Here is a 15,922-nt window from a genome sequence, read left to right as displayed (position 1 = left end):
AGAAAGGCTAGATTTCATGATGGACTGAGCTGTATTCACAGCTCTCTAATTTCTTGCAGTCTTGGCCAGAGCAGTTGCCATAGCAGGTTTAATGCATTTGGATAGGATGCTTTCTCAGGTGTACATATAAACATTAGTAAGGGTCATTGCGGATGTGTCGAATTTTCTTAGTCTTCTGCGGAAGTAGAGGTGTTGGTGTGCTTTCTTCACTGTAGTGTCAACGTGGGTGGATGAGCACAGATTGTTGGTAATATTTACTCCTAGGAACCTTGAAGCTCTTGATCACCTTCATCTCAGTGCCACTGATACAGACAGGCACTTGGCTTCCTCAAGTCAATGACCAGTTCCTTCAGTTTGCTGATACTGAGGGAGAAATTATTGTCTTTACACCATGCCACTTAGCGCTCTCTTTCCTATATTCTGTCTCATCATTGTTTGGATCCAGCCCACTATGATGGTATCATCAGCAAATGTGTAAATGGAGCTAGTGCTGAATTTGGACAGAGTATAGTAAGTGGCTGACTACGCAGTCTTGCGGGACACTGGTGCTGAGGATTATCGTGGAGGTGTTGTCGTCATCCATCCTTACTGATTGCAATCTGTAAGGATTCAGTTCAGACAGGGAGCAGAGACTGAGGTCCTCGTTTGGAGATGAGTTTAGTTGGAATTACAGTGTTGAAAATCTAACTAAAATCAATAAATAGGAGTATGATGTAGGTGTCTTTGTTATCTAGATGTTCCAAGGATATGTGTAGGGCCAGGAGTTAGCATCTGCCTTGGAGGCCTAGATTCAGGTTCTGCTTTCTCCAGATGTGTGTGACATCATCTCTGGACAGGCTGATTAGGAAGTATTTATTTTTTCAGTCATTGCCCTGATTTAGATCAATTGACTCGCCGCTGAGCATGGTATGAACTCAGACTCTGTGTGGCTCTGTTTCTTATAAAATATAATAAAGGCATGGATAGTTTGCAGAAATGAGAGGCAGGGCCATAGAGTATGAAGTATAGAGATTGTAGCCATCAGCCACTGACATCCAGTTGTCATTTTTTATGCTCACCATTTTCAGATTTCAGTTGTCGATGTCTTTGTAGCAGTGTATGGACTTTAGAAAGATTTGACCAAGTGATCAATTCACCAATGTGGAAAAACGTGAGGTGATACATTTCAGTGCAAAGAAAATGGAGAGGCTACATCAAGAAAAGATTAATATTCCAAAGGGTGTGCAGAAGCAGAGAGTCTAGGGTGTAATAATATGCATAAGTCAGTAAAGGTAACAGTACATGGAGAAAGCTGTGAATAAAGCAAAGTACTCAAGGCTTTATAAGTGGGGACATAGAGTCCATAAACAGGAGGATTACGCTGAACCTGTATAAGATCTGTTAAACCTTAACTGGAGGACTGCGTACACTTCTGGGTATCAGACTTGGAAGGATGTAAGTGCACTGTAGGGAGTTGTTTTTTATTTATTGGATGAATGAATTTGTGGGCTAGTTGTCCAGAGGGCAGTTAAGAGTCAACAACATTGCTATGGGTCAGGAGTCACACGGAAGCCAGACCAGGTAAGAATGGCAGTTTCCTTCCCTAAAGGATATTAGTGAACCAGATGGGTTTTTCTAACAAACAAGAATGGATTCATGGGCACCTTTAGACTCCTAATTCCAGATTTTTGTTTTGAATTTGAATTCTACCATTTGTCATGGTAGGATTCAAACCAGGGTCGCAGAGCATTACCTGGGTTTCTGGATTAACTGTCCAGTGATAACACCTCTAGGCCATTGCCTCCCCTATGAAGTGTTGAAGAGCTTCCTGAAAATGGTTCCAGAAATGGGAAATGTTAGTTCCTTGGATTGGAGAAGCTGAGACTGATTTCCACAGACAGGAGAATGTTGAGAGAGAGATCTAATAGAGTTTTCAAAATCATGAGGGGGTCTATTAAGTGCAGAAAGGGAGAAACTGTTCCTGATCACAAATGGGTTGAGCATTAGAGGAGGCAGCTCTAAAGTGTTTTGCAAAAGAAGCAAATCCAAAGTGAGAAAAATACCAGTTCACATAGCAAGTAGCTGTGGCATGGAATGCACTTTCTGGAAATATTGGAAGACGACATTATTATACGATTAAATAGAAACAATATGCAGGTGAAAAGCAGAAATTGGCCTCAAGAGAAAATGGTCAGACAGCCAGTGTGAACACGATGGGTCAATGGCCTCCTTCTGTATCATGTGTTGCTGGAAAAGCGCAGCAGGTCAGGCAGCATCCAGGGAACAGGAGAATCGACGTTTCGGGCATAAGCCCTTCTTCAGGAATGAGGAAAGTTTGTCCAGCAGGCTAAGATAAAAGGTAGGGAGGAGGGACTTGGGGGACGGGTGTCAGAAATGTGATAGGTGGAAAGAGGTCAAGGTGAGGGTGATAGGTCAGACTGGGGTGGGGGCAGAGAGGTCAGGAAGAAGATTGCAGGTTAGGAAGGCGGTGCTGAATTCGATGGATTTGACTGAGACAAGGTGGGGGGAGGGGAAATGAGGAAACTGGTGAAATCCGAGTTCATCCCTTGTGGTTGGAGGGTTCCTAGGTGGAAGATGAGGCGCTCTTCCGCCAACCGTCGTGTTGTTGTGGTCTGGCGGTGGAGGAGTCCAAAGACTTGCATATCCTTGGTGGAGTGGGAGGGGGTGTTAAAGCGTTGAGCCACAGGTGCAGGTGCACTTCCCCTGCAACCGCAGGAGGTGCAAGACTTGCGCCCACACCTCCCCCCTCACCTCCCTCCAAGGCCCCAAAGGAAACTTCCATATCCGCCACAGATTCACCTGCACCTCCACACACATCATCTATTGCATCCGCTGCACCCAATGTGGCCTCCTCTATATTGGGGAGACAGGCCGCCTACTTGCGGAGCGTTTCAGAGAACACCTCTGGGACACCCGGACCAACCAACCCAACCACCCTGTGGCTCAACACTTTAACTCCCCGTCCCACTCCACCAAGGATAAGCAGGTCTTTGGACTCCTCCCTCGCCAGACCACAACAACACGACGGTTGGAGGAAGAGCGCCTCATCTTCCGCCTAGGAACCCTCCAACCACAAGGGATGAACTCGGATTTCACCAGTTTCCTCATTTCCCCTCCCCCCACCTTGTCTCAGTCAAATCCATCGAATTCAGCACCGCCTTCCTAACCTGCAATCTTCTTCCTGACCTCTCTGCCCCCACCCCAGTCTGACCTATCACCCTCACCTTGACCTCTTTCCACCTATCACATTTCCAGCGCCCCTCCCCCCAAGTCCCTCCTCCCTACCTTTTATCTTAGCCTGCTGGACAAACTTTCCTCATTCCTGAAGAAGGGTTTATGCCCGAAACGTCGATTCTCCTGTTCCCTGGATGCTGCCTGACCTGCTGCGCTTTTCCAGCAACACTTTTCAGCTCTGATCTCCAGCATCTGCAGACCTCACTTTCTCCTTCTGTATCATAACAGTTGAGATTTTAGGAAATGACAAGGGGAAAATAAAGTAGAAAGCTTCATTGCAACTCATTCCAAGATCAAATGACATTCTTCCAGTTTTTCTTTAATAACCTACTGTTCTGACGTTTAAAGATGGCTTTACAGTCAAACTGAAGAAACTTGTTAACCCCAGAAAGCAGTTACAATGTTCCTCTCAAAGACCATAGACAAGAAGTTGGCTTTTGGAGCTGTTGCGCCTGATAAACTACATCAATGGGATGGTACTAAGTGTACTGAAAGATTGCAGATAGAGGTAAACACAAGGTGTGATAAAACAAGAAAATAAATATTCTTTGAATTGTGCCATAGGATTTGCCACTAATTCAATACTTAGGTTAATGGGTCCAGTTTGTAAAACTTGCCTTTATTTCTTTCCCCATCATACACACACCCTACTCTTCTTCAATTGCACCAATTTTTCAACTGACGGGCACAAGAATCTTCTATAATTCGTTTCAACAGCAAATACTAATGGAGTTCTATAGGCCTACATGGCTTAAATCTGCGTTCCCTACAAATATCATTACTGTATCCTGGCAATTGTAGAGATGTATTTACAAACGTTGTTCATTCATCGGACAGGGTATTGAGCACAAGACTTGACAGGTCATGATACAGTTGTATAGGACTTTGGTTTAGGCACATTTGGAATAACGCATACATTTCTGGTCGCCACATTATCAAAAGGATGCGGATGCTATGGAGAAGGTGCAGAGGAGATTCACCAGGATGTCACCTTGTATGGAGGGTGCTAGCTATGAGGAGAGTCATAGAGTCATAGGAATGTACAGCATGGAAACAGACCCTTCAGTCCAACCCGTCCATGCTGACCAGATATCCCAACCCAATCTAGTCCCACCTGCCAGCACCCAAACCCTTCCTATTCATATACCCATCCAAATGCCTCTTAAATGTTGCAGTTGTAGCTCATTCCACACAAGTACCACCCTCTGTGTGAAAAATTTGCACCGCAGGTCTCTTTTATATCTTTCACTCTCACCCTAAACCTATGCCCTCTAGTTCTGGACTCCCCGACCCCAGGGAAAAGACTTAGCATATTTACCCTATCCATGCCCCTCATAATTTTGTAAACCTCTATAAAGTCACCCCTCAGCCTCCAACGCACCAGGGAAAACAGCCCCAGTCTGTTCAGCCTCTCCCTGTAGCTCAAATCCTCCAACCTTGGAAATATTCTTGTAAACCTTTTCTGAACTCTTTCAAGTTTCACATCATCTTTCTGATAGGAAGGAGACCAGAACTGCACGCAATATTCCAACAATAGCCTAACCAATGTCCTGTACAGCTGCAACATTACCTCCCAATTCCTGTACTCAATACTCTGACCAATAAAGGAAAACATACCAAATGCCTTCTTCACTATCCTATCTACCTGCGACTCCACTTTCAAGGAGCTATGAACCTGCACTCCAAGGTCTCTTTGTTCAGCAACACTCCCTAGGACCTTACCATTAAGTATATAAGTCCTGCTAAGATTTGCTTTCCCAAAATGCAGCACCTTGCATTTATTTGAATTAAACTCCATCTGCCACTTCTCAGCCCATTGGCCACCTGGTCCAGATCCTGTTGTAATCTGAGGTAACCCTCTTCGCTGTCCATTACACCTCCAATTTTGGTGTCATCTGCAAACTTACTAACTGCAACTCTTATGCTTGCATCCAAATCATTTACATAAATGACAAAAAGAAGAGGACCCAGCACAGAGTTTGAATTAGATTAGTTTGAGTAGATTTGGATTATTTTCATTGGAATGGAAGAGGTTGAGGGGGGTCCTGATTGAGCCCTACAAAATCATGACAGGTGTAGACAGGGTGGATAAGAAGAAACGTTTTGCTAGAGTGGAGGACTGAATTACTAGGGGTCACGAGTTCAAAGTGAGAGGGGTAAAGTTTAGGGGAGATGCTTGTGGAAAGTTCTTTATGCAGGAGGGTGGTGGGTGCCTGGAGCACATTGCCAGTGGAGGTGATAGGGGCAGGAATGATAGCGTCATTTAAGACGTATCTAGACAGATACATGAATGGACAGGGAGCAAAGGGATAACCGACCTTAGAAAATAAGCGGATCTGGATCGGCACAGGCTGGAAGGGCCGAAGAGCCTGTTCCTGTGCTGCAATGTTCTTTGTCTTTGTCAAATCAGACTTGCTTATTGAAGCTAGGATACATGGGGAAAAAAGAAAGGTGCAATACATTCAATAAAAGCACAGTGGCTAGCTACTGCTGTTCCTGGGAAAGGAAACTTAAAATCAATATTGTCCAACTGTTTTTTTAAGCAGTGAAGGCATCAACTAAATAAGTTGCAGGAAAAAAGACACGTTTCAACTTCAATTGCACATGTCGTTGTATGAGAACAAACCATAATCCAGGATGAAAGGGAACATACAATTCCCAATTTGTTATTACGTAGCATGAAAGAGGATGCTGATCTTTATTTCATTAATCAATCTATGCCTATGGCCATGTCGTTGTAAATAAATTTCTATCCTACAGAGGTTTAGAATCAAAGTTTACAAAGCAGGACCCATTATAATTTACTGTTGCCTTACTACACATTGTTGCCATTCCAAAACAACATTTAATTTGTACAAGTACTTGGATTGCAACCGTCTGACTCACTCCATCGTACGTGCTGCTATACATTCAAGACTTGAATTTGATTTGTTTCATAACAAACTTCCACTACAAATCATAACAAATGTTTTGATGGGTGTTTTTCTATGAAGTTTAGTGGTTGATTTAATGTGTCAACTTCTTACCTGCAAGATGATGAGATAAGATGCAGCAGTGTCCAAATCTTGTGCCAACAGACACTCTTCAAACAAATCTTTTGGGTTGCCTACAGCAGCAAACAAATAATTCCACAAGGCATATTCAGTCTTTCTAGCACAGTGAACTACTGTCTGGAGAAAAAGAGGAAATTCAGTGATGAACTTTGCCACAGTTGGAAGCAGAGGATCAGGAATAGGTTCCCGGGAGGTAGCTTCTTCTTCCAATACTTCATGAAGCATCAGTTCCAGTACATGAGGAAAGTATGGTAATGTGACACAAGACTGAGCTAGAAGCAAAGCCTGTTCACCAAGGTTTCTGACCAGGAGCTGGCGAAGAATATGATGGAGGTAGATTTGGGAGGTCCTCTCAACAGTACAGAAAGGGAATAGGACTTCCAAAGGTTCTTTTTCATTGTTGCGTGTGTATAAGTTGTCATACAGTACAGTTTCGTTCACTGCACCAAGGACCAAGGCATCCTCGAATAGGACAGCCAGGGGATAGATATTGATCTGGAAAGGCAACATGATCCGTCTGGAAAGAAAGGAATGTGGCTTGCGATTGTCTCTAGGAAAAAGAGGGAGCCAGACTTTCATCCCTGCTTCTCCACAATTAAGCCAGAGAGCTTCCAGCAAATGACGCTTCTGTTTGTTAGATCGACAGGTGGTCCATACGTTTTCAACACACTGGGCAAGCACCACCGGAGCACAGAAAGGGAGCTAAATGACAAAACAAAATGCTCGTCTTGAGAAAGGACTAAATGAAAAGCTAGTTGATCATTTAAAGCAATATCTATTCTAACATCATTCCAAAATATTTTAAAAGCACTCATACTGTTGTTTTTCACACGAGCTGCTTAGTAATTATTCTGGTGCATTTACTTACAAGCTTCTTTTGTTTGGAAACGCTGTCCTTCTCTCGTACCTGAGGACCTGATCGATCCCTTTGTAGCATGATAAGCTGACCTGCTAAATTGAGCATAATGCTCTCTGCAGCACAGGCCTGGGGTAGGGAGAGAAAGTAAAGACTATTCAGTAACATTATCATAGACTTATATAGAGTCATAGAGTCAAAGATGTACAGCATGGAAACAGACCCCTCGGTCCAACCCGTCCATGCTGACCAGATATCTCAACCCAATCTAGTCCCACTTGCCAGCACCCGGCTCATATCCCTCCAAACCCTTCTTATTCATATATTCATCCAAATGCCTCTTAAATGTTGCAATTGTACCAGCCTCCACCACTTCCTCTAACAGCTCATTCGGGTCACCAGTTTCCATGTAGAATAGGTTGGAGACAATTTGAAGACTATAACCTATTTTGAAGGAATTAAACTTCGCCAAATAGTGCAGAGAAGGAATACTTAAACAATGGCAATTTTCTTTATTAGACTTTAAACCTCTGATGTGGAGATCAAGGTCAGTATACAGAATTCCTGCATCATCACAGTTAAAATGAAATGTCCTGTATAATTACTCATGCCTCAGATATTCTCATTAATCCTTTGTATGGTTTAGACAGTTAGTTTCATTGTGGGAGCAGCCATTTTAGCAACTGTGTGTGGGGGAGATATGGAGGGAAACAAAATAAAAAAAAATCACTAAGTTTTACTCTTGTATTAGCTTAGCTGTTCTAAATTAGAACCAGAGAATTGGTGACCTTGAGCCACGAGGAAATACACTGAAATCTCCCTTTATTACTTTTAGAATTATGGAGCTAATCAGCAGATTATCAGGTACTACAAAAATGCAAGGTCAAGAGGGCTCAGGATCCTTGTGGTTTTAAAACTTAAAAGGGAAAACATTTAACATTGGACTATTCAATATCCACATCACCCTTCCTTTTAATGAAAGGAAACGATTTATGTTTTTGTATGCAATGGCAATTTAATTATATGTGCATCATCCAAATATTTGATCAATAAAATTATTCAAAAGTACTTCAGAGCCAGCACAGGCTTACAAACAACTGACTCGCCAGCTCACTGTTCTCCAGCGCATCAGACTTTAGGAAACATTGCAACAGCCTTCGCTCATTACCAATTATTAGTCTCCAACTATAGAAACAGATGTCAAAAACAGTATACAATTGACTCCAGCAATTATTTGCTGAGCTCAGAACTGCTGCCTACTTTATAAGTCGACATATAGTCACATACAAGTGTGATGAGGTGCAGGACTAAGTTGAAAATAGCAAATAGTTTGGTTGATCAGTTGATGTGAAAGCACCAAATTTCCTGAGAGGCTGGTGTTGAGGAGACAGCTGGATGGGGAAAGGCAAAGAAATCAAAAGTAAAAAGTAATTTGATAAGTTTTGCTTGCCATCAATTTCTTTCATTCATTCATTTGGGAGGTCTTCATTAGAGCGGACACTTAAGTGTTCCACTCTACTAACAAATTGGATGGCCTACATTATATAGAACATAATTATTTTAGGAGCTGTTAACAAAAGGGCACTTTTAAAAAGATTATTCATTTTGTGGGATGTGGGCGTCAGTAGCTGGTCATCATTTATTGCTCATCTTTAGTTGCCCTTGAGAAGGTGATGCTGAGGATCAGCTTGAACAGCTACAGACCACCTGCTGTGGGTTGACTCACAATGCCATTAGGGAGAGAATTCCAGGATTTTGACCCAGAAACAGTGAAGGAACGGCAATATATGTCCACATCAGGCCAATGAATGGTTTGGGGGGAAACTTGAAGGTGGTGGTGTTTCCATATATCTGCTGTCCTTGTCCTTTGAGATGTATGTGGTCATGGGTTTAGAAGGTGATGTCTGAGGATGTTTGGTGAATTACTGCGGTGTATCTTGCAGATAGTATACACTGTTGCTATTGAGCGTCAGTGGTGGAGGGAGTGGACGCTTGTGGATGCAGTGCCCATCATGCAGGCCGCTTTGTCATTCTTCTGCAATGTTGTTGGGGCTGCACTCATCCAGGCAAGTCGCAAGTATTCCATCACACTCCTAATTTGTGCCTTGTAGGCTTTGGTGAGTCAGGAGGTGTGTTACTCGCCACAGAATTCCTAGCCTTTGTCCTTGCTTTTGTAGCCATTGCATTTATGTGCCGAGTCCAGTTTCTGATCAATGATAACTTCCAAAATGTTGGATAATGGGAGGGGGGAGAGAGCATTTAGTGATGGCAACACCATTGAATGTCAAAGGACAGTGGTTAGATGGTTATAGCCTGGCATTTGTGTGGTATTAATGTTACTTGCCACTTGTTAACCCAAGCCTTGATATTGTCCAGATCTTGTTGCATTTGGACACTGGCTGCTTCAATGTCTGAGGAGTCGCAAATGGTGCTGAACATCATACAATCATCGGCAAACATTCCCACTTCTGACCTTACAATGGAAGGTGGTCATTGATGAAGCAGCTGAAGATTGTTGGGCCCAGGACGCGATCATGAGGACGCGATATCCTGGAGATGAGATGTCTGACTTCCAACAACCACGATCATCTTACTTTGTGTCAGGAATGACTCTAACCACCGGACGGTTTGCCCCCAACACCCACTGATTCCACTTTTGCTAGGACTCTGTGATACACTTGCCCAAACGCAGCTTTGATGTCAAAGGCTATCGGTCTCATCTCACCTCTGAAATTCAGCTTTTGTCTATGCTCGACCTAAGGCTGGAATGAGGTCAGGAACTGAGTGGTCTTGGAGGAATCCAAACTGGGCGTCACTGAGCAGACACTGCTCGATAGCACTAGTAGATTGAAGGGGCAGTAACTGGCCCAGTTGGATTTGTCCTGCTTTTTGCATAAGGACACACTTGGGCAATTTTCCATTTTGTCAGGTAGATGCCAATGTTTTAACTGCACTGGAACAGTTTGGCTAGGGGAGTGGCAGGTTTTGGAGCAAGTCTTGAGTATTATTTTGGAATATTGTCAGGACCCTTATTCTTTGCTGTATTCAGTGTCTCCAACTGCTTTGTGATATCACACGAAGTGAATTGAATTGGCTGAAGACTGGTATCTACAATTATGGAGGCCACTGGAAGAGACGGAGGTAGATCATCCACTTGGCACATCTGGCTGAAGATTGCTGCAAAAGCTTCAGCCTTATCTTTTGCACTGATGTGCTTGGCTGCTCCATCATTGAGGATGGGGATATTTGTGGAGCCTGCTGCTCCAATGAATTGTTTAGTCGTCCACCATCATTCCCAAATGGTTACAGCAGGACTGCAGAATTTAGATCTGATCTTGCTGAATGTGGGAGGACTTAGCTCTGTTCATTTCTTGCTGCTTTTGTTGTTTGACATGCAAGTAGTCCTGTTTGGTGGCTTCACCAGATTGACATCTCATTTTCACTATGTCTAGTGCTGCTCCTGGCATGTCCTCTTGCACTCTGTTGAACCATGGTTGATCGCCTGGTTTGATGGTAATGGTTGTGGGGGATATGCTGGGTCATGAGGCTACAGATTGTGCTGGAGTACAATTCTGCTGTTGTTGATGGCCCGCAGCGCCTCATGGATGTCAGAGTTGCTAGATCTTTTCAAAGTCTATCCCTTTTAGCATGGTGATAATGGCACTACATGATGGAGGCTCTTCTCAATGTGAAGGTGGGACTTTGTCTCCACAAGGACTGTGCGGTGGCCACTCTTACCAATACTGTCATGGACAGGTGCATCTGCAGTTGGCACATTCGTAAGGATAAGGTCAAGTATATTTTTCCCTCTTTTTGATTCTCTCACTACTTGCCGCAGACCCAGTCAAGCAACCAAGTCTTTTAGGACCCGACCAGCTTGATCAGTAGTACTGCTGCTGAGCCACTCTTGGTGGAGGACATTGAAAATCCCCACCCAGAATACATTTTGTGCCCTTGCTACTCTCAGTGCTTTCTCCAAGTGTTGTTCAACATGGATGGGTTCATCAGCTGAGGAAGAACAGTACGTGCCAATCAACATGAAGTTTTGTTGTCCATGTTTAACCTAAAGCCACAAGACTTCATGGTGTCCAGAATCAATGTTGAGGACTCCCAGAACGACACCTTCCTGACTGTTTACCACTATGCCACAATCTCTGCTGGGTCTGTCTTGCTGCTGAGACAGAACATATCCAGGGATGGTGATGTCTGGGACATTGTCTGTAAGGTATGATTCTGTGAGTATGACTCTGTTAGGCTGTTGCTTGTCTAGTCTGAGACAGCTCTCCCAATTTTGCACGAGACCCCAGATGTTAGTGAGGAAGACTTTACACAGTTGACAGGGCTGCTTTTGCCATTGTCTTTTGTGGTACAACTGAATGGCTTGCTCGGCCATTTCAGTGGGCAAACGAGAATCAACCACATTACTGTGGATCTAGAGTCATATGTTGGTCAGACCAGATGAAGATTAGAGACAAAAAAACTGCAGGTGCTGGAATCCAAAATAGACAGACAGGAGGCTGGAAGAACACAGCAGGGCAAGCAGCATCAGGTGATGGAGAAGTCGATGTTTTGGGTGTAACCCTTCTTCAGGACCAGGTAAGGATGGCAGATTTCCTTCTCCGATGGACATTAGTGAATCAGATGAGTTTTTCTGACAATCAACAATGGTTTCATGGTCATTAGTAGATTCTTAATTTCAGACATTTTTATTCCACCATCTTCCATTGCAGGATTTGAACCTCAGTCCCCAGCCATTGTCTGTGTCACTGGATTAATAGTCCAGCAAAAATACCACTAGGGTTCGCCTCCCCTTATTTCAATGGCTACTGATTCAACCCAAATATTAGTAATCCAAATGCAAACTCTAGCATTTAAGAAACAATTTAATCCCAATTGCATATCTTGGACTATCCTGTACTTTACTGTAAAATAAAGGAATTAACATGAGACTGAAAAGTCGACCTTTATTAATAATCACACAAAATATTGGCAGCAGAATTGCATACATTTCATCTGGTACCTGCTGTGGCATTTTCAAGGTGATGCCTGTCTCTGTTCTCACAGAGGTCAAAGTTATTGATACCACGAGTGAAGGGTGTGGGATGTAACGTGACATGGATACCTCCTGAAGAACTTGAACACTGGCAGTGGGATTAGGACTAAAGTTTAAGAAAAAATAAAAATCAGATTAAAAACTGTAAATCTTTCCAACTTTAAAAACCATACTCCTAAATGGCTTAATTTCTTCATACATAGTCAATGAAAAACTTGCTCGCATTTGGTAAAAGATATTTGCTTTTATTTCACCTATAATCAGCAACAGTGAGGGGATACAGGAAATTCCCTATCAAACATTATGCCTTAGTCTTTAGAAGACTACACTCTAATGTACCATTGACATTTTTCATCAAATGTATTTCCATTGTTTGCAAATAGTAAAATAGCTTCTTGAACTACTCTCAAAGGATCTAGAGTATAGAAGTTCTGTATATTTTAGGAAATATGTTTTCTAGCAATGATTTCATAGTTAAAGGAATATGTTAGCCAAAAGATCAGTAAAATGCTACCCACTCAGGCTCAGATACAAAACCTGTAAATAGAAAAAGTTCTCATTGGGTTTTCAAAAAAAACCCATGAACTTAGTAGACCATTCTGCTCATTGAGCCCATTTCACCACTCATTGTGATGGAGTACCCACAAGGCCATATATAACTGAAGGAAACCAGAATGAAAGATGACCCTTTGTCTTTGAATGTTTTAATGTACAGTGAAAAGCTTTACTTGATGTACTTCAAATCGCAGAAACACGGGAGTGCCAGTTGGCCATTCAGTCCCTTGTCCCTTGAAATTATAATTGATCTGCAGCCGAACTCCATATACTGGCCTTTGTTCCATCCCCTTTAATACCTTTGCTTGGCAAAGGTTTCTCTCAAGCATCCACAGCCTTTTGTGAAGACAGTTCCAAACATAATTTAGACAGCATGGTGGCACAGTGGTTAGCACTGCTGCCTCACAGTGCCAGAGACCTGGGTTCAATTCTCACCTCAGGCAACTGTCTGTGTGGAGCTTGCACATTCTCCCCGTGTCTTCGTGGATTTCCTTCAGGTGCTCCGGTTTCCTCCCACAGTCCAAAAATGTGCAGGTTAGGTGAATTGGCCATGCTAAATTGCCCATCGTGTTAGGTAAAGGGGTAAATGTAGGGGAATGGGTCTGGGTGGGTTGCTCTTCAGAGGGTCGGTGTGGACTTGTTGGGCCGAAGGGCCTGTTTCCACACTGTAAGTAATCTAATCTAATCGAATAATTGAGGCAAAATGTAATTTCTTGACTAATCAATTTTGTACTGTAAAATAATGTTTAAAATATAGTTGAGGTAGATTTTTACTTTCTGGTTACACAGCTCCTGACAGGATTGGCTACCAGCAGCTGCATTTGTTCAAACATTATGTAAATTTGTAATGCTAGACTATGATTAAACATAGTTTGAAAGCAATTAAATTAAAATCCCTTTAAAAGGATTGCCTAAACTGAATACAGGGAGTGTAATACCTGGTTATGTCACAACAGTGTGACTGTTCCAACCACAAACCAATGTTTCAATAGTTCACATGCTTGGTTTTACCTAACTTTCGAGAACAGCATTAAACACCAGAACTTGGGAGACTACTCACCCATCATCTTTTCGATCAATACTGTATAAGCAGATAGAGCAGTCCACTCTAAACAAAATCACCATGTCCTTGAAGACATTTATGAGCAAAGTCTCTGATTGCACTTTGGTAATATGAGCAAAAACATTGTCAAGGTTGGAAGACCGGAGATAAAGTCGTAGCTGGTTTATAAAAGAAAAAAAGAGAGTGGATATCAAAATTTTAACAACACTTGGATGAAATTTCAACATCAATTCTAAGGATAATAAACTTTGCACACAGAACACTCATATCAAATTGCCATCAGCAACTCATTTGACCAACCTACAAGCTTTGTAAGTTAGCAAAGTGTTCACCAAGGTATTTTTTTGGTTGCCATGCAGAAGGGCACATTTACTCAAACCAGCCTTTAAAATTGTTAGATCATTTATCACTGATGTCTACGAGTAATAATAGTTTCATCCAATAGTCTTAGGGGAAAAAAAATAATTTTTGATCATTTTTGATGGAATGTGCATGCTCAATCAAGTCCCACTATTCTATGAGTCAGAAGTGTGAAATGTGACCAACTTAATCACGAGGATGGTTAATGTACGATTTTGACTACTATCTAAGACAAATGAAACTGACACCAAGTTTAAAAAAAAATAGGAAAACTAAAACACAAACTTAAACCATATATCCTTTATAAAGTCATCAGCACGGAAACAGATTCATCGGTTCAACTTGTTCATGCCAACCAGACATCCTATCTAAGTCTGGTCCCATTTGCCAGCATTTGGCCCATATCCCTCTAAACCCTTCCCATTCACATACCCATCCAGATGCCTTTTAAATATTGTAAATGTACCAGCCTCCACCACTTCCTCTGGCAGCTCATTCCATACACGAACCACCCTCCGAGTGAAAAGACTGCCCTTTTTATATCTTGCCCCTCTCATCTTCAACCTGTGCCCTGTAGCTTTGGACTCTCCTACCCCGGAATAAAAAGACTTTGCCTATTTATCCTATAGATTAGAGTGGTGCTGGAAAAGCACAGCAGTTCAGGCAGCATCCGAGGAGCAGTAAAATCGACATTTCAGGCAAAAGCTCTTCATCAGGAATACAGGCAGAGAGCCTGCCCTTTTTACCTATTTATCCTATATATGTGCCTGATAATTTTATAAACCTTGACAAGGCCACCTCTCAGTCTCCACGGAAAATAGCCCCAGCCTATTCAGCCTCTCCCTACAGCTCAAACCCTCCAACCCTAGCAACATCCTCGTAAACCTTTTCTGAACCTTTTCAAGTTTCACAATATCCTTCTTATTTTGGGGAAGAGACCAGAATTGTCTGCCATCAATGTACTGTACAGCTGCAACATGACCTGCCAACTTCTATACTCAATGCAATTGAGCAATAAAGGCAAGCATATGAAACGCCTTCTTCACTATCCTGTCTATCTGCGACACCACTTTCAAGGAACGATGAACCTGCACTCCAAGGTCTCTTTGTTCAGCAACACTCCCCAGGACCTTACCATTAAGTGTATAACTCCTGTCCTGATTTGCCTTTCCAAAATGCAACACTTCAAACTTATCTAAATTGAATTCCACCTGTCACTCCACGGCCCACTAGCCCATCTGATCAAGATCTTGTTGTACTCTGAGCTAATCTTCTTTGCTATCCACTACACCTTTAATTTTGGTGTCATCTGCAAACTTACTAACCATACCTTCTACATTCACATCCAAATCATTTACATAAATGGCAAAAAAGCAGTGGACCCAACACCGATCCTTGTGGCACACCACTGGTCACAGGTCTCCAGTCTGAAATGTAACCCTCCACCACTGCCGTCTGTCTTCGACCTTCGAGCCAGTTCTGCATCCAAATAGCTAATGTCCCTGTATTCCATGTGATCTAACTTTGCTAACTAGTCTACCATGAGGAACGTTTTCAAACATCTTACTGAATTCCATATAGATCACATCCATCTCTCTAACCTCACCAATCCGCTTTGTTACTTTTTCAAAAAAACTCAATCATGTTTGTGAGATATGATTTCCCATGCACAATGACTATCCCTAATCAGTCCTTAGCTTTCCAAATACATATACATCTTGTCCCTCGAGATTCCAACAACCTGCCCA

The 15,922-nt window shown here is 42.6% G+C and overlaps 1 protein-coding gene across 1 annotated transcript in view; it reads right to left on the bottom strand.

The window, feature by feature from the left end:
• Positions 1-15,922, bottom strand: part of ric1 (RIC1 homolog, RAB6A GEF complex partner 1) — a 218,438-nt gene that overhangs the window by 32,742 nt on the left and 169,774 nt on the right. Inside the window, exons 16-19 of the mRNA XM_043715245.2 lie at positions 13,812-13,972; positions 12,164-12,302; positions 7,156-7,272; positions 6,261-6,989 (exon numbers count right to left, since the gene is read on the bottom strand). Of these exons, the coding sequence (XP_043571180.2) occupies positions 6,261-6,989; positions 7,156-7,272; positions 12,164-12,302; positions 13,812-13,972 (1,146 nt within the window). The remainder of the gene's footprint in view (positions 1-6,260; positions 6,990-7,155; positions 7,273-12,163; positions 12,303-13,811; positions 13,973-15,922) is intronic.

The sequence above is a fragment of the Chiloscyllium plagiosum genome, unplaced genomic scaffold (assembly GCF_037043375.1).
Source record: "Chiloscyllium plagiosum isolate Xiang-an unplaced genomic scaffold, Cpla_swu_hap1 HiC_scaffold_2, whole genome shotgun sequence".
Taxonomy (NCBI): domain Eukaryota; kingdom Metazoa; phylum Chordata; class Chondrichthyes; order Orectolobiformes; family Hemiscylliidae; genus Chiloscyllium; species Chiloscyllium plagiosum.
Note: the sequence above shows the minus strand (reverse complement) of the source record. Positions and strands in the feature narration are given on the sequence as shown.